At 49.4% G+C, this 21,744-nt stretch overlaps 11 protein-coding genes across 11 annotated transcripts; 5 read left to right on the top strand and 6 right to left on the bottom strand.

Annotated features, from left to right (window-relative positions):
- Positions 1-153: 153 nt before the first annotated feature.
- On the bottom strand, positions 154-2,539 carry N7511_000590 (uncharacterized protein; the record flags this gene model as incomplete). The annotated part of the gene is made up of 7 exons (XM_057123015.1): positions 154-801; positions 855-1,102; positions 1,144-1,415; positions 1,464-1,886; positions 1,936-2,256; positions 2,317-2,457; positions 2,505-2,539. The coding sequence occupies 7 exons, from the start codon at positions 2,537-2,539 to the stop codon at positions 154-156; spliced, it is 2,088 nt and encodes a 695-aa protein (XP_056988748.1).
- Positions 2,540-2,807: 268 nt separating this feature from the next.
- On the top strand, positions 2,808-4,768 carry N7511_000589 (aldo/keto reductase; the record flags this gene model as incomplete). Its single annotated transcript, XM_057123014.1, has 6 exons — positions 2,808-3,647; positions 3,698-3,868; positions 3,929-4,072; positions 4,164-4,250; positions 4,321-4,404; positions 4,454-4,768. 6 exons carry the CDS (start codon positions 2,808-2,810, stop codon positions 4,766-4,768), a joined length of 1,641 nt encoding a protein of 546 aa, XP_056988747.1.
- A 202-nt stretch (positions 4,769-4,970) lies between these two features.
- On the bottom strand, positions 4,971-6,970 carry N7511_000588 (uncharacterized protein; the record flags this gene model as incomplete). Its single annotated transcript, XM_057123013.1, has 7 exons — positions 4,971-5,140; positions 5,204-5,281; positions 5,352-5,438; positions 5,488-5,918; positions 5,975-6,479; positions 6,532-6,745; positions 6,806-6,970. Coding segments are annotated over 7 exons (1,650 nt in total), but the record flags the coding sequence as incomplete, so codon positions are not given.
- A 218-nt stretch (positions 6,971-7,188) lies between these two features.
- N7511_000587 (TIGR04076 family protein) lies at positions 7,189-7,586 on the top strand (the record flags this gene model as incomplete). The annotated part of the gene is made up of 2 exons (XM_057123012.1): positions 7,189-7,351; positions 7,408-7,586. 2 exons carry the CDS (start codon positions 7,189-7,191, stop codon positions 7,584-7,586), a joined length of 342 nt encoding a protein of 113 aa, XP_056988745.1.
- Positions 7,587-8,465: 879 nt separating this feature from the next.
- Positions 8,466-9,543, bottom strand: N7511_000586 (alpha/beta hydrolase; the record flags this gene model as incomplete). Its single annotated transcript, XM_057123011.1, has 2 exons — positions 8,466-9,072; positions 9,137-9,543. The coding sequence occupies 2 exons, from the start codon at positions 9,541-9,543 to the stop codon at positions 8,466-8,468; spliced, it is 1,014 nt and encodes a 337-aa protein (XP_056988744.1).
- A 363-nt stretch (positions 9,544-9,906) lies between these two features.
- On the top strand, positions 9,907-10,442 carry N7511_000585 (putative L-PSP endoribonuclease family protein Brt1; the record flags this gene model as incomplete). Its single annotated transcript, XM_057123010.1, has 3 exons — positions 9,907-10,068; positions 10,145-10,302; positions 10,376-10,442. The coding sequence occupies 3 exons, from the start codon at positions 9,907-9,909 to the stop codon at positions 10,440-10,442; spliced, it is 387 nt and encodes a 128-aa protein (XP_056988743.1).
- Positions 10,443-12,007: 1,565 nt separating this feature from the next.
- Positions 12,008-14,093, top strand: N7511_000584 (uncharacterized protein; the record flags this gene model as incomplete). Its single annotated transcript, XM_057123009.1, has 3 exons — positions 12,008-12,190; positions 12,243-12,520; positions 12,575-14,093. 3 exons carry the CDS (start codon positions 12,008-12,010, stop codon positions 14,091-14,093), a joined length of 1,980 nt encoding a protein of 659 aa, XP_056988742.1.
- Positions 14,094-14,829: 736 nt separating this feature from the next.
- N7511_000583 (putative spindle pole body associated protein SnaD) lies at positions 14,830-17,355 on the bottom strand (the record flags this gene model as incomplete). The annotated part of the gene is made up of 1 exon (XM_057123008.1): positions 14,830-17,355. One exon carries the CDS (start codon positions 17,353-17,355, stop codon positions 14,830-14,832), a length of 2,526 nt encoding a protein of 841 aa, XP_056988741.1.
- A 304-nt stretch (positions 17,356-17,659) lies between these two features.
- On the bottom strand, positions 17,660-17,985 carry N7511_000582 (uncharacterized protein; the record flags this gene model as incomplete). Its single annotated transcript, XM_057123007.1, has 2 exons — positions 17,660-17,818; positions 17,887-17,985. The coding sequence occupies 2 exons, from the start codon at positions 17,983-17,985 to the stop codon at positions 17,660-17,662; spliced, it is 258 nt and encodes an 85-aa protein (XP_056988740.1).
- Positions 17,986-18,516: 531 nt separating this feature from the next.
- N7511_000581 (cytochrome P450) lies at positions 18,517-20,184 on the bottom strand (the record flags this gene model as incomplete). The annotated part of the gene is made up of 3 exons (XM_057123006.1): positions 18,517-18,552; positions 18,615-18,759; positions 18,824-20,184. 3 exons carry the CDS (start codon positions 20,182-20,184, stop codon positions 18,517-18,519), a joined length of 1,542 nt encoding a protein of 513 aa, XP_056988739.1.
- Positions 20,185-20,546: 362 nt separating this feature from the next.
- Positions 20,547-21,391, top strand: N7511_000580 (uncharacterized protein; the record flags this gene model as incomplete). The annotated part of the gene is made up of 2 exons (XM_057123005.1): positions 20,547-20,748; positions 20,802-21,391. The coding sequence occupies 2 exons, from the start codon at positions 20,547-20,549 to the stop codon at positions 21,389-21,391; spliced, it is 792 nt and encodes a 263-aa protein (XP_056988738.1).
- Between the last annotated feature and the right edge of the window lie 353 nt (positions 21,392-21,744).

The raw sequence follows: 21,744 nt of genomic DNA, 5'->3' as shown, positions 1-21,744 counted from the left end.
CCCATGGTTCAATCTCCAGCAAATAGACAAATATGTTCTTCTAATAATAATATCCAAGAATGTCTAATAAATACCACAGAAATACCCTTTATATCCATGAAGTAAAATGATATCGGAACAAGGAGATATAGTTGACAAGAAAGGGGGTATAGTTTAGCCACAGAAGACCCCGTCTTGGAGATTGAATCCGGCACTAGCGAACATACCGACCCACATAGCCTCATCACTAAACACGAAGTTCGAGGACGAATCGATTTGGTTATTGTAGCCCATATTTGAGACAGCGGGGAGACCATTTGGTCCATGTGGAATACTAGTCATCGGCGTGTCGTAAATAGGGTCGCCGTTTGGGATAGATGGCCGGTGGAAGTATTGGGCTTGAAGGGGTTGTGGATGGGGAGGATGGCTTTGTGGCGGTATAATGACCTGATCTGGATTAGGAGGGTTGGGTGGTGGATATGGCCTCGCTGTGGGGATGGTATGGGTCTCCGCGGTTTGGTGGATTGGAGAGTGCTGGGATGGGGCGGTGGCAGGGGAATCTGGGAATGAGGCGTTCGATGATGGAGCATTAGGGTCCACAAAGCCATGTGGTCGGCCGATAGATCTGGTTCTTTCTGTTGGACGGGGGCGTCGAAGGGTTGCAAACTCCCCGAGGATATTGTTCAAGAACCGGGATTGAAGACTGCAGCTTGTACTTAAGGGTGTTGTCTGGCTGGTGAAAACGTTTGCCGCTGTACGAATTGTTGCGATTGTATCGGGCTCGATTTCCTGGCTGATCACAGGGGGAGAAGAGAGAAGGAGCTATAGTCTTTGTGAGAAAGGGTTTGAGATGCAGTAAAATATCAAGTGCTTACTTTGATGAGCAGAACTGCAGAGTAGGCAGTCATAACATGTATAGAATCTTGGCAAAGGCTTAAGAAAGGGGAAATCTCAGCCATCAAGCGCAACATGTTCGTTGCACTGTGATAGCTGATCCAGAATGGCTTCAGATCGGAGGTTTCATTGAAGGTTTTATTCTTCAAAGTCTCCTGGAGAGGCATGGAGAAAAGTTGCAAAGATTGATGAGCACCGTAAAATCGAATCATGAAGTTATGACAGCTTCCTGAACACGAGTTAGTATCAGCTGAATTGATGGATACATACCATGGGGAAGTTTACCTGGGTCAACTACATCAAGCCACTTATTTTGCCATTGCTCGATCCGATTTTGAAGGACTGACAACGGCCGAGGGGCTGGAAAGTGATCACCAGGACTGGACAGGTCGAACACCTCCGCTGCCAGCAGCCGGAGAGTGACAAATGCGCAGAGAAGTCGATCATTATCAATGGCGAGGGGATGCTTCCACCAGTCTTGTGCTGACTCGATAAACGGAGTCCTCTCAATCATCCAAGGTTTCCCTGTCTGCAAACTCATACTTCTAGTTGTCAGTACAAATCGGCATAGTCACAGAAAAGCGCCTTACCTGCGATCGTACACAAACAAAACCAACCACGTCCGTTCGTCGTTCCTAATTTCTCTTTGTTGAATATCGGTCAATTGCTCTTGCCTGGCGGGGCCATGTCCCAATTTATGCCAACCCAGATCTATTGACATTCGAATTGCAAGGCCAACAGACATCCAGGCTCTTGTATCATTGGGTTCCTTCCAATAAGTAAGAACCATGATTGCTTGGACTGTCTCGGCAGACTTATCTCCCCGCCGGAAAGCCTCCATGTATAGCTTTTCGGCATGTTCATGTAGACTGGGGTATAATGAGGTTTCAAATGATTTAGATGCAGCGGTGAGAATTGCACCGAACAAAAAGGAGGATTTTTGCCGTACATATTCGAAGGAATGCAGATGAGGATCCAGTTGACTAACAAAAGGATTTAATTTCGTCATGAAGCTGCGATAGATCAGCAATTGGCACCGCACTCTTCGTGGAATTCGCCCACCTCTCAAATAAGCGAAGAGCAAGCTCATAGCTGACAAGACCACACCGAATTGGATCGTCAGGCGAAACCGACTCAACCTGTCGGTCAGGCGTCGAGCCATGATTGGTACTGAGAATATTCTGCAATGAGAACTTCCCCTTCATCGCATGGTGGCTCAATAGGCCATTAGGCTGGAGCCCCTCGGAATCCGCCCAAAAGTCCGAAACGCGTTCTTCCTTCGGCGAGCTAAGGCGCCTCGCCATAGCCTCGGGCGCTATCCCCTCGGGGATTGATGGGCCTTGAGGCGAGTCGAGCGCCCGCTTGGAATTGGGCTTAATCAAGCTATGTGCGGGGTCAACACGCACTTCTTACAAGATCAATTGAGTCTATTGAGTCACATACCGCGTGCCAGGTTTCCTCCCCCGGCGATGTTCACGGAACATACAGTCCAGTGATTTGCGCACGCAGCGATCGCACTTGACGGCGTCCAGCGTCATGGTGCACTTCATCTTCACGCGCCGACATGCCAGGCAGGCATTGGCGCTGCTGACAGGTCAGATTCGACTCTGATTAGGCTTCAAGGGTCTTACCTAGCTTTGGGGGCTTCATGCACGTCCCCGTCCATGGCGAGATGAGTGAGGAGGTGGACCAGGAAGACTCTCTCCACGGGGGAGGATCAGCCCGAGGAGCTTCTTCCGATGTCGACTGGGGCCAATGTCCTAATCCGGTTAGTCCGCGCCGATCGTGACCCGACGCCGGTGAATTTGTTTAGAACGCCGACCGTTACGCAATTTCCTATCAAGATGCCGGTTGGTTTCGTTTTGCAGGGATTATCTATGTGCTTTTTCAAATCTTGGATTTGATCTTGATCGTGATCTTGGATCTGACTCAAAATGGCGCCCTCAAAGCCCAAGGCGGGACATGTCAACATGATGGCTGATACTAACATCGCCAATCTCCCCCTCGAAGGACTGCGGGCAGTCATGCGTGGCATTCTAGCCAATAGACCCGATTGTACGCCTATCTTTGAAGAGCAGACCAGAAACTATTTGGAAGAGACGGCTTCCAAATTCTCCAATGTCATCGTGGTCGAACAGACCGCCGATGGGACGGTGCAAACGACACCTTCGTTCCAGCAACTACGAAAGCGCATTTGCTGTATGGTGGGATGTGGTCTATGCTATCAAGCCATCCCCCTGCTTCAAAGCATCGTCGAGCAAGTCTCTCAGATCAAACTTGGCTCCGGACAGTCCGCTATCGCTGATTCGATTGCCGGTGTAGATGGTGATATCATTCAAGCCATCACAGCCGTTCAAAAGACTCTCTTTGTAGAGACTGGATCTCGAGAGCTGACTGAAACTGAACGGCTTCCCTTGGAGGCTTTGCTGAAAGCCCTCATGACAGGCAAGTCTGTCTGGGAAGCCAATGCTCAACCCTTTGTGCTGGAAAGAGGTCTCGAAGCAACTATAGATCTGGTCAACCCTTCTTTGGCAACTGCTCCGGTAGCAAGTGCCGAGCTGCCATCTGAGAAGCCTCCCGGTGTCATATCAGAGACCTTTGAAATGGCGGGAATTCAGCTACCCCGGGTATTCTCTGGACTGTGGCAGCTGTCCAGCCCCGCCTGGGGCATTGCACCCCGCTCGAAGATCATGCAGCAGTTCTCCAAGCATGTGGAAAGCGGACTTACGGCATTTGACATGGCCGATCATTACGGTGATGCCGAGATCCTATTCGTAGGTCTTTTTATTCGAACATGATCATGTTTCATTCTAACCCATTTCAGGGCCAATTCCGCTCTGCAAGTAACTATTCCGACTCACTCTTTGCCGCAACCAAATACTGTGTCTTCCACCCTATGACCGTTACCCCCGAAGCTATCCGTGCCAAGGTAGACGAACGCTGCCAGAGATTACGCACTAACGAAATCGATCTATTGCAATTCCACTGGCAATTCGTGTGTTTCAACACTCCCCAAACCCATAAACAGAATACATCACTAACCTTACCCCAATAGTACAATGACCCGCAGTATATTGAGGCATTGAGATACCTGCAGCAAGACAGCCGAATCAAACATCTCGGTCTATGCAACTTTGACACAGAACATATGGAAATGGTCATTCAGAGTGGAGTCCATGTCTACACTAACCAAGTCCAGGTGTGTATCCACCCATATATTATAGTTCATCGATCGATCCAAGCCACATTGAAGACCCATTCCGGAGACCCATACTAACGACACATCATAGTTCTCTCTCATTGACTCCAGACCCACAATGAAGATGGTAGACTTCTGCAACAAGAACAACATCAAGCTACTCACCTACGGCACCCTGGTAAGTCAACCCATACACACCTTCAACCCCTTGCAACCCAGCCAGAAATAACCGACTGACGGAATCACAGCTGGGTGGCCTCCTGGCCGAGAAGTGGGTTGGAAAAGAAGCACCAGATCTCTACGCTGAAACAATGACACCCAGTCTCCGCAAGGTACGCGCACCCCTTGAACCCAATAATGAACCCCCGCTAAAAGAGACAGTATTTCGCAATGATCCAAAACTGGGGCGGCTGGCCCCTCTTCCAGGATCTGCTCCGGACACTGCAGACAATCGGCCGCAAACACAACGTGTCCGTGTCAAACGTCGCAACGCGATGGGTATTGGACTTCCCGTGTGTTGGTGCTGTGATTGTCGGTGCGAGAATGGGCGTTAGCGAGCAATCGCAGGAAAACCTTGCTAGCCTTGGATGGACGCTTGATAGTGAGGATCAGGAGGCTATCCAGCTGATTTTGGACCGCAGTTCTCGGGAGGATATGTTTGTTAGTCTTGGAGATTGTGGGGGTGAATATCGGTGATTAGTGATTAGTAGTATACTGGAGGTTGGTATCATGTTGTATATGAATGAGTGAACTGACATGAACATTTGGTTTTGATGTATTAAAGTTTATGTAAATTGTAAATATCATAGATACATTCAAGTGTGTGACTTGAAGCTTGATCTATAGTGCACGGTGTAAGTTGTATGTGTATATGAAATGGTGTATATGCAAGAACAACTCATATCCAGTGCATAATCCGTCTCCACCAGGGCCAATCTAGTTGCTCGGTGGTGAGGTACTGGCCAGAAGCCTTTTCTTTCGCGATTTTATCAAATTCGGATTTGAGGTCGACTTCTTCTAGAGGGATGATCTTTGACTTCAGGAAGATTTTGAAGAAGATGTAGAGCGCTAGCTGGGCGTTAGCTTTTTGGTTTCATTCTTCCTGTTTTCGGAGTTGGATACTATACGTACCGGCGAATATGGCAATGTTGAGATATGAAGTTAGGAATGTGGATGTGTTCCATCTGCCTTCGCAGAAAACGTCGTAGCCTATGATGACAAGTGATTAGTTTCTACCTCACTCGAGCTATTATGCTGTCAATTCTGATTGATTACGTACCTGAAGTCAAAACAATCATAATGACCATAAATCCAGTGGCCCAAGCCGTGTAAGGCTGAAAGGGGGTCTTATAAGGCAATTCTAGACCTGTCAGCACCAACACTCCCACATATTAAACCAAATAAAATGTACTCACCCTCACGAGAATACCCTTGTTTCTTCAAGCAGGCAAAGAAACGCAAATAAGTAGCCTCAATCACAATCCAGCCAATCAGACCCGCAACAGTAGTAATATTAACAAACCAGTTAAAGACAGTCGACGAGTTACTACCCTCAGACATGTACATAAGCGGCAATAGCAGAACAGTCAGTCCAACAGCGAAGTATGGAGTTCCAAAGCGGTTGCAGCGCTGGAAGAACTTCGGCGCGTGGCCGTCTTGGCTGAGTCCGTATAATGTCCGTGATGCGATGAAGATACAGCTGGAACTGCTACTGATGGCTGACGTGCAGACGACTGCGTTGATAATGTGGGGAACAACTTTGACACCAGAGCGCTGGAAGGCCAGGACGAATGGGGATTGACTGGCTGTTCCGGTTGAGATGACTAGTTTTGAGTCGTTGTATGGTCTGTAGGGTTGTTAGAGATACAATTTGGAGTTGGGGGAGATACTAATGAGCCATACACAATGAGACCAACGATGAAGATACTTAAAACGTAGAAAACAAAGACTCGAATGAATGTCTTCCGGGTCGCATCAGGAATGATCTTGCGCGGGTTTCTCGTCTCGGCACCGGCAATGGCGACGACTTGAATATTACCGAAACTGAATGCGGATGTCAAGAGCACTTTCCAGAAAGCCAGGAATCGACCTGTGGAACCATCTGAAATATAGTTGTTGAAGGCACCTGGCTCGTTCCAATAGTGGAAACCGAGACGTTCTTGACCAGGAGTGCCACCGAGGTCAATGACAATACCGCCAATGATCAAGCCAATGATAAGCATGATTTTTAACGAAGCAAATACAACTTCTGACTCTCCATAGAGACGAACATTGCAAAAGTTGAGCACCGCGATACAAAATCCAAACACGGTAATCCAAACGGCAGGATCAACAGGCGGATTCCAGAACTGAACAATGGTCGCAGCAGCCGTGATCTCAGCCGGAGCCGAAATAGCCATTGTATACCCTGCTTCCGTCAGTAACTGGTCCCTCAGATTCGCAGCGGATTAGAAACGTACAAAAGTTCCACCCGGTAGCAGCACCAAGCGCAGGCTCAACAAAGCGCGTAGCATGACGAACAAATCCACCAGAACAAGGCATAAAAGCCGAGATCTCCCCAGTTGTATAAGAAACACCAGCAGTAGTCAGTCCCATCAGAATATAAGCCAAAAACGCGCCCGCAGGGCCGGCAGTGGCAATGACTTGACCCGAGCTCAGAAACAAGCCCGTTCCCTATATGCATGAGCACGGCGAACCCCAATCCAGCCGATCGCAGACAGGATTCAGACTCACAATCATCCCAGCAATGGCGATCATATTGATATGTCGGGATTTGAGATCGCGCTTGATCTCCTCGCCTTCGACCTCGTAGGAGCTCGGACGCGAGACCTCGACGTCTGTCTCCGTGCCATTTTTCTCGTCGAAGATGGCCATTGTATAGGGTGATCCAACTAGATCCTACAATGGAGTGGATTTAGAAGGGAATCCTTCGGAAGAGGGGGTAATCTCCAGCGTCAGCCACTAGCTTATCTCCAGACTTGGTGAGACGGGATTTGAGTGAGGTGGAGAGAAGGGGAGAATTTTGATCACCGAGGCGAGTGGAACACCGGTCCGCTTGGATAAACCCGTAACTTAACTACTACTGGGCTATCTCGTGGGATCTGCACTCTTCCACCATGTCCGAATCCGAATCTTTTCAATTGTATGATCTCCGCGTCGAGGTCGTTTGTCCACCGGGCAAGCGCATCATGTGCGGCGCCAAAGAGGGCGATTATTTCACGCTCCAGGGCGAGATGATGTACTTGCCACCCGGTCAGGGCATCAGTATCTACAGTCTGGGTGAGTTTAGGCCTCTCTCGGTTCTGGTTTCGGAATGTAACGTGATCTCATTCTAGCTTCTGTTTTACCCCTGCTCGCTTCCAAGCAGAGAATGACTCATGAGAATGACTGGATGACCACCGATGCCAACATCGCATGTCCCGATCCTCATTGTCCGTCGCAATTGAAGATTATCAGAACGGGAAAGACAACATTTAACCATTCCGACACGACTGTTGTCCCGAAATCGACTTGACGGGACTTCGTGGCGAAGAGCCACAATTGCTTTTATGTGTATTCCTCTACATACAGGCTCGCATGCACGGCAATGGCATCAGCGTTTTGTTTCTCTTTTTTTCATGCGTTGTCTTTGTATAGTGGGATCTTCTCAGCAAGCGTGTTTCGTGGCGTGGTCGCGACAGGGGGTCTGGAGATAGCGCCCAACAGCGTGGAGAAATTTCATGCAGCTCTTCTCTTGGCCAATCAGGGCACGTTTTCACCTTCACAATGGCATGCTGTTAGACCGTACTTTTTTCGCCTGAAGATTACTTGCGTGAACTGGATCCACTGCGATATTAAGTCGATCTTGGGGGGTTGAGTCTCGGTGTGGGCACTGGGAATGTACTAGAGCGAAGAGTGGGTTTGGTGTGGAAGTGGATTATTTGCGACCAATTTTAGTCTGATTCGCTCGGATGTTGGATATAGAAGAGCCAATGCAAGCAAAGCGGTTCAATTTATCGTATTGTCAGCTTATTTTGGGGCACAGCCATCGCATCGAGTTATATATTCAGTGGTTTGCAAGTTAAAGCTACAGCCATGCCGAACGTAGCGATTAGTTCTGCACTAAGTGAACAGTGTTGGCCCTTAATTTGTAAGTTACATATATAGCAGTCAAGTCTCCATTCAAATCTTCTATTGGTCAATTGTTTAACTGCGTCATGTATCATCTCAAACTTACTTGCCATGATTAACCACACGAGTGCGCCAACGGTGTCCTTACACACCCCTTGCAGAGTACATACACGAGCGTCTGGGCCTCGAACCCAGATCAACCCACGCAGCCTGGAAACAAAAATCACAAACCAAGGTCATCTATTCTCAAATGTGTAATACATCATCTATATAAATAAAACAATCATTGCCAGAAAGCCTTCTGCAAAGCATCGCACATCAAAGTGATACACCTCTTACCCTCCGATAAAGCCCCGTCCATAGCAAGGAAGGGATGCGGCATCCCCTTCATAACCTGCAAATCAACCTCAACACCCGCTTTGCTCAATTTCTCTGCATACTGCTCGCCCTCAGTCCGCAACACATCCAATTCACCCACCATGACAAGGGCAGGCGGCAACTGCGAATAATCACCCTGCCAGAACAATGGACTAGCCTCGGGGTTGGTCCGGTCAGCCTCGTTGGGCACGTAGTGATCGCGATACCAATACATCTTGGGTGCGGGGAGAGCGGGGGTTCGCTCGTATTTACGATAGGACTCGTTGTTCTCGACCGTGGCGGTGTTATCAGTAACCGGCACGGAGAGCAGTTGGGCACGGAAGTGGACTGGCGGTGACAGGGTTAGAGCCTTGTGCGTCATGATTGAGGCAAGGTTGCCGCCAGCTGAGGAGCCCCCTGTTGCCATTTTGGATACGTCTACTCCGAGCTTGGCGGGGCCATCGGCGATTAACCAGAGGAGGGCTTCCCAGCAGTCATGAACGGCGGCAGGCCAGCGATCTTCGGGAGCAAGGCTGATAGGATATTAGTTTTTAGGAGAGATTGGAGGGTAGTAGATGTATGTCATGGTGCACTTACCGATAATCCACAGTGATCACCACGCAATTTCCCCGAACGCAGAGGTTCGAGCACACCACATTCTCCGTGTCAATATTACCCAGCACCCAGCCACCACCATGGAAATAAAGCATCACTGGCCATCCTTCAGGAGGGGCCTGCCCCTTGGGAGTAAAGCAGCGGATAGGCACCGGAGGACCCTCGGTGGCACGTCGCTGCACAGTGATATCCTGAGTCTTGCCCACCTCCAGCATAGGCCCAGCGCCAGGAATCAAGACACCGCTTGTTCGCGATGCTGCTACCGGCTGGAGGTGGACTTGCTGGTTGTTAATCACATGTTCGTTGTAGAAGGCCACATACTCCGGGTCCAACAGGTCCTTCACGGACTCGTGGAGAGGGTAGGGGGGTTGTGTGATTCCAGCAGTCATGATTTCAGAAGACAGAGTAGCAGAGTGAAAGAGAAAAGAAGAGAAAGTGCCGCAGAACTGCAAAATACGAGTACAAATACTGCCAATACTGCCCATACACTCCCCCCACTCTCTCGTGGGGGGAAAAACAACAATGCGGGGGAGAGATAAGCCGATAAGCCGATAAGTCGACCCGTTGCAGTAAAGATCCACGCAAGATGTTACACTCGCCCGTCACCGTGTCACTTTGACACTTACGTTTCGCGTGGGATGCGGGATGACTGCGGGATGCGCTCTCCATAAAGACCCCTTCCCCTCGGTTCTTCTCAACTCAATTGACCTTCTCTTCCTTTTTCTCCCTATACCCCGTTAACGCACCCCAATATGTCCACCAAGACCCCCGTTCTCACTGATAAGGCCCCCAAGCCCCTCCCCGGCATCTATTCTCAGGCTATCGTGGCCAATGGTGTCGTCTACTGCTCCGGCGCTGTCCCCATGGATGCGACCACTGGCAAGCTGATTGAGGGCGATGTCAAGGCTCACACCGTATGACACCCCCACATCCAATCCCAATTGACTCATCTATGATATTGCAGCTTGCTAACAATGTCCCCTGCAACAGCACCAATGTATCAAGAACTTGACTCACATCCTCGAGGAGGCTGGTACCGACATTACCAAGGTGGTCAAGGTCAATGTCTTCCTGTCAAACATGGATGACTTTGCCGAGATGAACTCGGTTTACATGCAATACTGGGGTGATGTGAAGCCTTGCCGGACGTGAGTCAATCCCCTCACCTTAGGTTGTTCTTTTTGAGAAGTGTTCTTTCTTGCTAATGCCAGTTTGTCGCAGATGTGTTGCTGTCAAGACTCTTCCTCTTAACACTGATGTTGAGATTGAGTGCATTGCTGTGCTGTAAATGGTTCACCTCAGCTTGGAAAATATAGATTAAATATAAATATAGAAGACGATGATATGAGCATACTTTCTGAGCTTTTTATTGTAGATCATCTCGTGATGCAATCATTGTCAGGGGGGATATGAAGAATATGACCTGTATACTTCCTTCGGGTAAGCCCCGATCCATCTGTTCATAGTGCCAGGAATTCCAGACACTTTTATACGAGGTTGTTGAAATGAAAACACTGTTTAAAATATTTGTTGAGCCTGGCCTTGGCCTCTCTTGTCTCTCCCATTTTCGAATGCCCCAGGCTGATCGTATAGGCAGGCGCAAAAAAGAACCTATGGACTTTGATAAACAAGCATAAAAAAGACTCTTGGGAAATCAATCAAAGGAGGTGGCACTGACAGCCACGGTTCTGCGCACATCAATGTAAGCACAGGAAGTATTCTGAATCCTAGAATGATATGGTACTCGCCTGCACCAACCTACCGTCGTGCAATCAACAAAGATGTCGCGTGAGTGAATACGCGCTTCAACAACCAGAACTAAGACAGACAATAAACGAAAGAGAGAAACATCAGTGGCTGAGTTGAAACAAGGCCCTTTTACCCCGAAATACCAGTGTGGTGGAATGTATCAGACTCATAGATTTGGCAGGATCAAGCCTAGTCGAGACCACATTGTGCCAATGGTTCGCAGTAAGATGAAGTACATTCCCCAACAAGAAACTATCGAGGACACTTCATTCAGGTGCCTGTCAAGTACTTTCTTTTGTGAATCCAGGTCGATTGATCCTTACTGACAAGGTCACCCCCTCGGTTCACGTGACCATATGATTTCCAGCATTTTCGGGACGATGATAGAGAAGTGATAAGCTGTAGTGATGAAATTGAACATTTGAATGGCTGTGGACTGGAGACAATAATTCATCTCATTTAATCAGCATCAATGAATGTTGATGTGGTGGTGGTGAAGTTGTTGCCTGCACGTCATCGAGGGATCTAGGGCTGCGGCAACGGTCAACTTCACCCTCACCCTCCTCCAAGATCAACCCTTTCATGCACGGAGAATAACACTCAAGTCTTGGGAGATGAGAATCAAGTCTTCCATTCTCAGGGACTGAAACTAACTGACGTGTGTAGACAGATCCACAGGGATACTAACAACCCTCCAATGAGCATCCCTAGCACCGCCAGCTCCTCTATTGGGACATTCCTGAGGATAGGCGATGACCATCTCCCCCAGCAAAGTGCGAAGATCCGCTCAGGATTCTTCCCAGAGCCCCTCGGGTGTGACATTCCACCCCTCCACACTCTAACCGCGTCGACGCGCTCCAGGGCTAAGTAGCCCTCGATGATTTCCCTTTTTAGTCCTGGAGCGCTCCTCTTTCGTGAACACTGTATATCAGTCACTTCACGCGCAATCGATGCTTCTTTAGTGTGTCTGCTTCTGGGTTAGATTTAGACCCGGTGCATTCTATTCGTCTGTACCTCACTCGTGGCCTGTTCTTCCTTCGGCTTCGACATACTGGGAAGCTTTGACGGGAAGAATTGCGACCAGTCTTCTGCACTGTCGCCATTATGGACGCTGGATTCTCGGCTCGGCCGCGAAAGGAAGGTACTTGGACGAAGCTCGTCATATTCGTTGCGCTATACTTCCTTCTTTTCGAGTCTATCCTAGAAGCCGTGCTTGCTCTTTATCTCTACGGAAATGGACAGGTTGACTCGAAGATGACTTTGAGCGTCGTGCTCTCTCTAGTCGCAGTATGTGCCATCTGATCAATATGTGTTGTGTATCTTGCTAACTCCCATCGAGTCGTTTTTATCGTTTCCTCTGGTCGGTCTACAGAGCTTGGTCGCCTGGCAGTATAACAATATTGGTGGATTTGGGACGCAGAAGACTGTCTTGCATAACGTCTGCACCTATGTTCTTCGAATCGACCTCATGCTATGGCTGGCTACCAGTGTAGCTGGTCTAGTGGTTGCCGCGCAGCAGGTTTATTGTCTCCCCGAAGGGACAGATGCAAGTTATTGGCGAGTCGGTATGAGCTGTGCTTTCCACCGAGCAACAGTAATTGTATCTGTGGTGTCAATGTATGTATACCATCACTACGGCTGCCTACACACTTACTGACAAGTGCGCTATAGGGTTACCGTTTGCACTATGTATTGTGCACGAGAGCTTTGCGATCGCCCATATGATGTTTCCCTTCTCGGTATATACAGACGCCAGGAAGTTCTTCGAGACGGAAGTATTCTGTCTGGAAACAGTTGGGATAGCGAAGAGACACTGAAGAACGAAATTCTCTACCTTTGTCGCCAACATGATGGCAATGGAACTGGATACTCCTGGTCTGCGGACCCAATCGCCAACAGAGTGAACTGTCATCCCAGCATCCGACACCCTGCTCCCGTTCGCTTGCGACCTCAGCTTCGAGTAAATACGGATCCTGGTTCGACCTACGGAGAGATTGTCTCAGGAACAACCATCTCCCCAGAAGACACAATGACTCGTATTTCGCCCGGATCACAGAGCCTTGCTAGTGAATTCTACCCCATCTCGCGCACATCTACAATGATGACTTCGCAGACAGGCAACGAGCTACGCGCTTTACTATCCGATACACCGGTTCCCAAGGTCCCGATGATCCCTAAGGAGTATGTTGGCCACAAGAGACAAAAGTCCTCGCTTTCCTCTCTCCGGCGTTTTCTCCCGAGGTCTTTCCCCCTGTCGCTGCCGTTGTCTTCGGACCCTCAGATCCGAGCCCTCGCAGATCCGAATGCTGCATCCGATGTTGAGAAACAGGTCGTGACACCAAACAGCATGCCCAAGAATGCTCCTCAGCCCACAACTCTCCAGGTCAACGGATCCCAAAGCCAAGACGTCTCCCCAATCTCCCCAGCACAGGAACCAAGCCTCCAGATCCAAAAAAAAGACCGCTCAGAAGGCCATATCCGAACAATGACAATGAACTCGGCCGATGCCCCAGAAGTAGTACCCTCAGCACCAAAAACACCACCAAAAGTGCGCCGCTCGCAAACAGCATGTCCAATGCCAGCGACACGCAACCCCCACTACCCCCATCACCAACAAGCCTTCCTCACAGGCCCTCAACAACCACGCAAATACCCCCAATCCAGACGAGCCTCAGGAACCCCAATGCAAATGCCCATGAACATGCACATGTCCCAGCACGGCCACCCACCAATGCGCCGCAGCACAACCGCCCAACCCACAACAAACTACCACTACCCATCGCGCAGCCCGTCCTACCACTTCGACCCATCCCAAATGCCGCGCCACTCCTACTCCCTCTCCCAATCTCCCTACCACCCCAGCCAAAGCCACCCCCACCTCCAACAGCAATACATAATGCCCCAATCAACCCGCTGGACCAGCCAGCGCCGCTTCGATCCAAACCGCTCTATGCCTCCCACTCCCCGCCGCAATGATGTCGAACTCGTTTACCCGAGCACCCGTCGTCCGCGCAGTACTACGCATGGCGGCGTCAATGGCCCACTCAGCTGTATCATGGAGACTGTTTCCAATCCGAGGGCTTCGGTGGATGAGGTGCAGGGTGGGGGCATTTCTTTTGGGGGTGAGGGCGGTGGTATGGATCAGACTACGTACCGGGGAGCAAATCGGACGAGTATCACTTTTTACTGAGGATGATGATGATGGGAGGGAGAAGATGATGGGTCGGGATGAATGGAAGGATGGAAGGGAAAGAAGGGTAATTAATACCTCTGCATTTGTCTATGTCTGCGGGTCAGATAGACAGGGTTGGTTTCTATGGTTTGTATTTGCTCATTACTTCTAATGTGTCACTTTATGATTTGTATTTGGGTGGAATGGATAGTCAGTATGTGTTTGCTAGGATACAGAATCAATTGAAATCAATTTTAATACTTTGAGTTCCGTTGCGAGTGATCTGCTCGGGGTCACATTGTGAGTAATTCCGAATTCCAGACTAAGAGCCCATACTCTTAGCACTGTCCAAGATACTCTATATGGATTTGGTCCGTGTCAGGCCAGCTCTGTGCAATCAGATCACTACAATCGAGTCATCAAGCTCTATTGCATTCAAGCGACTGAATAACACTTTGCAAATGAAAGATTCATGTTCTACAGACGACAGACGACAGACGATATCGGACACCGTCGACATTATCCCAAGGATGAAATTCATCAGAGCTCGAAGCAATATGCAATTTTCCCGAGGGGGCATTAGAAAAGAAACACACATACATACACCCAGAATCCATGCCAGGATCAACCCAATAACCAACCAGACACCAGAAAAAAAAGCCCCCATGGCACAATGCAATACAATACAAAAACACAACCAGAATCGTACATCAAGACTCAGTAGAGCACACCCTGAAGATTAAGTAAGATAAGACTAAGCCTTCGTCTCTCCACTCTTGGACTTTGACTTTTGGACATGCTTATACCTATAAGCCTGTCCACTCTTACTCTCGCCGTCTCTCCGACGATTCTCTTTACCTTCAGCCAAGGCCCCAGGCCCACGACCGAGTTCCTTTTCGCCCCAGGTCATCATAAGCGCCTTGGCCATGCGATCCCGTTCCTTGAGGAGGAGGTCGACGCGTCGTTCCCATTCGCGTTCGCGCTTATCGACTGATAGTGCGATACGCTGGTCGACTGCGGCGGATGTCTCGTCTTTTGCGGCGATGACGGCTTCCAGGCGCTTGAGTTCTGTTCGGAAGGCTTTGCGAAGGTGTGTTTCTTGGTTTGTGGTTGTGGAGCGGAGGGTTTCGAGCTCAGTGCGGAGGTTTGTCTCGCGTTGTTCGGCTGCTGTGAGGAGGTTGCGGATCTTGCGCATTGATTCGGCGTGGGAGGCGCGGAGAGTGGATACTGCGGTTGAGTGCGCTGTTTGCAGGCTGCGAACTTGGCTTTGGTGGTTTGCTTCTATGGCGGCTGTGTCTGGCTCTTTTCGTTCTGGGGCTGGGGGTGGGCTTGGTGGCTCGGCCAGCTTGTCTTCTTGCAGACGTGCGATTGTCTCGAGGGATTCGGCGTGATCTTCTCTTGTCTGGGTCAGGTCGTGCTGTGATTTGTGGAGGGCTGTTGTCAACTCTTCCACCCTGTGGGACAAGCGAAGGTTTTCAGTCTCGATGGTCTTGATGAGAGACTGGGTCTCGGCAGATTGGGCACGGAGACGGTCTGATTCGGCAACTGTGGCTTTTTGTACAGCGGATGTCTCTTGTAGTTCCTGTTGGAGACTCGCGATCTCCTCTTGTTGCGATTGGTGCAGCTCCTGGACGGTTCGGACTTCGGTAAGCTTGTCCTTTGGCTGTGACAGGGACGTGTATGAACCATCCACGGGGTCCACATCTCCATGTCCCAGATCTTTGATCAAGTCAAGAATCTCGCTGTAGGTGCTGTGTCCAGTGATGGGTAAATCTGCAGCTGCAGCCTTCAGGGCGCTTTCCTGGGCTTCGATCTGAGACTGAACACGAGTGAGATCCGCCTCGAGCGAGCTGTTCTTCTCTTCCAGTGGCCGATTCCTATCTTCCAATGTGATAAATCTTTCTTCCAAGACCTGGAAGTCATTGTGAGCGCGCTCCAGTTGTGTCTCGAGCTTCTCATTTTCTAGGCCGTAATCATCAATTTGGGACTGGAGTTGATCAATCTCGGAGTGCTTCTCTTGTATCTGCGCATCCCTATCCCGGGTCACTTCCCTGAGTTTAGCGAATGTCTCATCGAGAGTAGCATCGCGCGCTTTCAATTGCTCTTGGGAAATAGTAAGTTGTTGGCGCAGGTGAGCAATTGTCTCCAATCGCTCAGTGTCCAGGGAACTTTGCTGGTCTCGGCTCTGCAGCTGTTGCTGCATCTCTCGGATTTGCTCCAGAAGTGAGTTGAGATCAGCCCCGCCCATATTCGACTGGTGCAGCATTTTCTCACGTTCCTCGTTCTGCTTCTGCAGTGACCGAACCTGCTCACGAAGCATGGCCTCGTCGCTGCCTTTGGCATGTACCTCGTCCAGAAGAGCAGTCTTGTGCTGTAGTTCTGTCTGTAGATGACGAATCTGCTCGCCAGCTGAGACAGCTTCAAGTACACGGGTGCGATTCTGTTGCAATTGATTGTCTCTCTCTCTCACAGTGTCCTCCAATTGTTGAATTCGGTTGCGCAGATCCTCACGCTCATCCGTACCATTGCTTGACGCGATCGAGGGCTTGCGAGCAGAAGGCGAGGGCTGATCTTGGTGTCGTGACTCGTCATCGTCAGGGTATTCTTCAATGTCTTCAAGATGTGTCGAGTCTTTGGGAAGTGCGCTCGTTCTGTGTAGTAAATGCGAGGGGGTCGACATGTCCACTGGTGGCTCGAATTCACTGTATTCTCCAGAATCCGCCTCCTCCTCCTCCTCTATCACTGATTGTTTTGATTTTCGGAATGACCGTCGCAATGATCCATACTGTACTTCAGCATCCTCCTCGTCACGGATCTCTCCTTCAAGATCGCCCATTAAATACTTTTCCAAGTTTGCAGTAAAATCTTCCGGGCCCCCAACATCCGACAGTTTATCTTCGATATCTTTATGAAAGGGGGGCAAAGTTTCCTCATTCCCCTCTAGAGCAAAATGACCACTGGGGAAGTTGCTGAAATCCAAGGTGTAATCAGCAAGTCGCGCGTCGAGATCTGAGCCCGTTGGGCTTCCGGGGGTCGCGGGCCGGGAGATATTCTGTAGTTCGTTGTCTGATTGCTGTTCGTCGTCGCTGACATGGCCGTGGGCGTTGTCTTTCGCTGCGACGCGCTCGGTCGTAGGAGTCTGGGCGGGGAGCGGGGAGTCCGGAGGGCTGGACAAGTTTTGTGGAGGAGATGAAGGCATAAACAAGGGAGTCACTAGTGTAGACTGCCCAATAGTGTCATGGGAGGTTGGGAAGGGCGAGGTATAACCCGCGTTGGCCATTGTCGCGTATCGGGATGCGCAGCGAGCGCAAAATCGAGCGCAAAGAGCGCGATTGAGACCAGAATCTAGACACAGTCCTTGCAGCTACACGAGTAGAGATAGAGGAAGGATCCAGGCAGAAAATAAAAAGAACAACAAGAAATTGTGTAGGATGTTCAAGCGAAAGAATAAAGAAAGTGAAACAGGAGAAGGCCTTAGGCGTCAATGTTTACGTGTTTTGGGCCAAGCGGGGGGAACCTTGGATTTCTGTGTTTGCATACATTGGCTTCGACGCATCGCTGCATCTCAACTACTTCGACATGTTTTATGCACATGTTTTCGACTCTTCAAACCCTGGGGGAACGACTGAGGGTTCCTGCGACTGACTGCGCTGTTTGCTCTCCATGCACTCTTCATGTTCATTCTCATGGCGATCTATAGCCGCTTTCCTTGACGCACGACCACCTTTCGCGGCAATGGCATGCTGTTTTTGCAACAGGATAACACAATTAGCAGAATGAAAGGTTTGCTGAGATCATACTTTTGTCTTACCTGCTTCCTTGCGTCCATGTCATGAAAACCACCCACGCCTCGGGCTTTGCCGCCTTTCTTTCCACCCTTGTATAGATGCCCAATCCCGGTCAAAGACATGATGAGATCGGACGGTGTTGATACAAAAGGGCCTACAAGATTGAGATCTGGTGATACCCAATGATTGTCTGGATAGCCCACGCAGTCTATTAGCCCACAGAAAGATTCCTGGTCGCCTCCGTTGCCTCCATTGAATCATCGGCTGGGGCGATGTCTATTCAAAAGATAGCAAGCTGGGTGTTAACCGCTCGATATAATTTGCTGGAGCACTGATCCGGTATTTGATCTCATGTTTAAATTATCTAAACAAGTGTAGAATCTCGCTATCATACAAACAGGTAAAGGCTGAGCACAAAATATAATATTTTAATACCTCGGCGGTATACATTTCGTTGCTGTAAATCATGACTTGGAGGGCTTCTTACTCATCCCTTTATATTCAACCTGGTGAACAGAATAATTGATAAATCTCGCGATACATCTAGTCTTAACGCGAGCGGGGCCTCGCTAGCGAACTAAACGAGACACTTAAGATCCAACAATACCCTGTCAGTCATTGAATTAAACATGCATAGAGCTCTAAGCGGCGCTCTACTGAGGCACGAAATCAACATAGCATTTATGTTCCTGTTGTTGCGGTGAGTACGGTGAGTAAAGTGATTTCATCCGAGATGGGCTATTGAACATACGCGCATTCCACGACAGGTTTCATCATAGAAAACCTCATAGCGACTCGTGATACCGGGTGAGATCACATCAAAATCATCTTTGGTAGTAGTTGTATATGTGCGGTAGATAGCAGCGACAAGCGTAGTCATTTCTGCCATTGCAAGACTTCAAGGAATGAGCAAGTGACCAACAACATAATCAAGGACAATATCGAGAACCAAAGACTTACTGCATCCCAATACACATTTTCCCTCCACTGGAGAAAGCCCAGAACCACCTCTTCATCTCTAGTGAAGCATCAAGCCAGCGATCCGGGTTGAACTTCAGCGGGTCTTTGAAAACCTCTGCGTTGCGATGCAGACAGTATGGAGACATGGAGACATGCGTCCTTGCTGGAATAGCATACCCATCAATCGTCGTTGACACGGGAAGCGATCGTGGCTCCGATCCTGGCAAAGGAGCGTACAGCCGAAGTGTTTCTGTGATGACTGCATCAACATATACCAAATTGGCGCTGGCCTTTGTGGTTGGAATTCCTTCGCTGTTGAGATCCTCCTCGGGAAGCTTTTGAACTTCCTCGATGAGCTTTTCTTGGAATTTCTTATGCTCCGGTCGAGACAGAGACCAAATAAGGAACATCAAGGTATCGCTGGTTGTGTCAACGCCAGCAAGAAGATGATCAGCACATTCTGCCGCAATTTCAATATCGTCAATGCCGCTTTCTTTCTCGGACCGATGGTGTTTCCACATTTTGGCAATCAAGGGCGATTGGTCTTCCTTCTCCTGCGGAGAGGCCTGGGAATAGGCCAGACAGGCTTTCATCGCATGCAGCCGGATGCCAGTGTAGGTGGTAGGCTCCTGCATCGGGTAAAACATTTTTGCGATATAGCCCATGATGCCAGTTCTTGAATAAAGCCAGTCCGTGAACGCCGGAAAATGGACTGCAAACCATGACAGCTTACGACGAGCGATATCGATGACATCGTCAAGAAGTTCGCGGTCTTTTGCCTTTCCTTCCAAGCACGAAGTCTTGCCAAACTTGCCGTAGAGGAACTCTGTGATGGTATCCAATGAGAAGAAATGGAGAGTCGAAAATATCTCGCTTGTCTGTGTTTCTCGTTGGAGGAGTTCCAAAAACAGCTTCACCTTGTTCTCGACCAATGCAGCAGTGGGACCTCTAAGCATCGCAGATTTGGCGTAGGCATGCGCAAAAAGCTTCTTACGTTCGCCATGCTCCTTGACTGTGTGGAAAGAGAACATATTTTGACGTCCATATACATTGAACATTTGATAGAAGCTGGTTCGCTCAAACCCACTTCCAGCTCCATAAATTGTACGCAGTGCTGATAGACTATTGAAGACTACCTCGTTTGGCCCGACACGAACAGCGGCTCCATATTTGTGATGAAGGGCATTAATCTTGCGAGTGCGCGTGCCTTGGTAGTCTTCGTACATCAATCTCAACTGTGTCAAAGCAAACGCTTTGGGGCCTGGAATTCGAGCAAGAGCACCGAAGAATAGACCACCACACAGAGAGTACAGCACCAAGCCTGCTAAGAAGGTAGCGGCGGCTGCGGACAGAAGCGACATTTTCGTTGAGTCAGAATTGCTGATCAGACAAAAAAGAGATTCCAAAGTCGCCTAACGAAACTGACCGTTGAAGTTGAAGGGAAGTGAGGTGGTTGTAGTTATACCAGCCTCTATCCTCGGTGAGTTCCGAGAGGCAGGCGCAAGCGAAGACATTGACACATTTACATGCTTCGTGTAAATCTTGGAAGATAGGAAAACCGTGCCATGATGTTAGATGAAAAAGCTTCCTAATAAATGCGGCAACCGCCAGCGAGATTCAACTGTGGGGGCCCTAAAGAGGGAAAGGGATTGAGACGCATACAAGACACTTAAATATTGGGCTATAGATCCGAGCTTCCTATCGATACCATAGCAAATCCATTATGCGCCCGTCAACCCCCTCCTCTAACTCTACCATTGCTGCGCGCATTTCTATGCGTTGGGTGCCAGAGTCGCCCTTTGAAAGCACCAACACGCTTGCTTTAGCCGTCGGCGAATGGTATGTTGACTTGCGGGTCGATCGGCAATCCGCAGGCATTGATTGGGCGCTGGCAGGGGAGTGCCGACTGGTGAATACGAACCCGCGTACGATATCTACTTCCCCAGGCTAGTCTAATGACCGCTAATTTGGAGAGCAGGTCGTGTGGTTTTCACCCATGTCATTGATTCCCACCGGAAATTCAATGTGAGCCAACCTTGCCCGTTTGTGCCTTTATCCAATGGGGATGACATGGAGACTGGAACGATGGCTCGTCTGGACAGAGAAGGGGCACCTATGACCGATTATGAGGAGATCTGGAGGTATCTTCCCCTGCGAGAGGTGCCAGAAGCCTTTGGGGGTAATACCTCGTGGGTCTTGCAATCGGTCGAGGATGTGGGCGAAGGACGATATCCCGTTAGTAAAGAGTTCTTGGCAAAGGTTGGAAGATTCTATCTGGTCCTTCATCAGGAACAAAGTCAAGTGAGCACTCGAGCACCTGAAGGAAAGTGGACGGTGGATATCACCGGTGAACAAGTGAGCGCCCGGCGGGAGGAGTGGCTCGGTGATCACTGGGAAGAAAAGTATGTGCTAGGGCTTCATGGGGGCAGATTGCCATCCATGGCCAAGGATCTCATTGGCAGAGATCAGAGCTGGCGGTGGACTCCAGGCGAGAAAGTCAGCATTCGAGGTTCTTCATACGTGGTGCGGGGAGTCGAGGCAATCTTGGCTATTGCGGCCAAAATGTGAGAGACTGGGATTGTATCCTCATTTTTCATGTGAGTAGTACCCTGTCAAGTACTGAGCTATCAGTTGTGGGAATTTTTTGGACAACTCAGGATAAGGCAATAGGTAAACCATCACAGGGGCGTTAGAATTCAGCAATGAGATTCTGGGATAGCCCGACTCTACTACATCCACAAATATCCCTGTAGAAACAAGAGATTACCTTGAGTGGTAGGGATTGCACTTTGAAGTAGAGAGTAGGAGAATGGTCCTGAGAAAGCTATCTGTATTCAACAATCCATATTGTACGAAATGGGGCTTTTTTCTTTATACAAATATCCCATTCAATGAAAGCTAGGCCATGAATTGCATTCTAA

Source organism: Penicillium nucicola, assembly GCF_028828085.1.
Source record: "Penicillium nucicola strain IBT 29836 chromosome Unknown utg000001l, whole genome shotgun sequence".
NCBI lineage: Eukaryota > Fungi > Ascomycota > Eurotiomycetes > Eurotiales > Aspergillaceae > Penicillium > Penicillium nucicola.
Note: the sequence above shows the minus strand (reverse complement) of the source record. Positions and strands in the feature narration are given on the sequence as shown.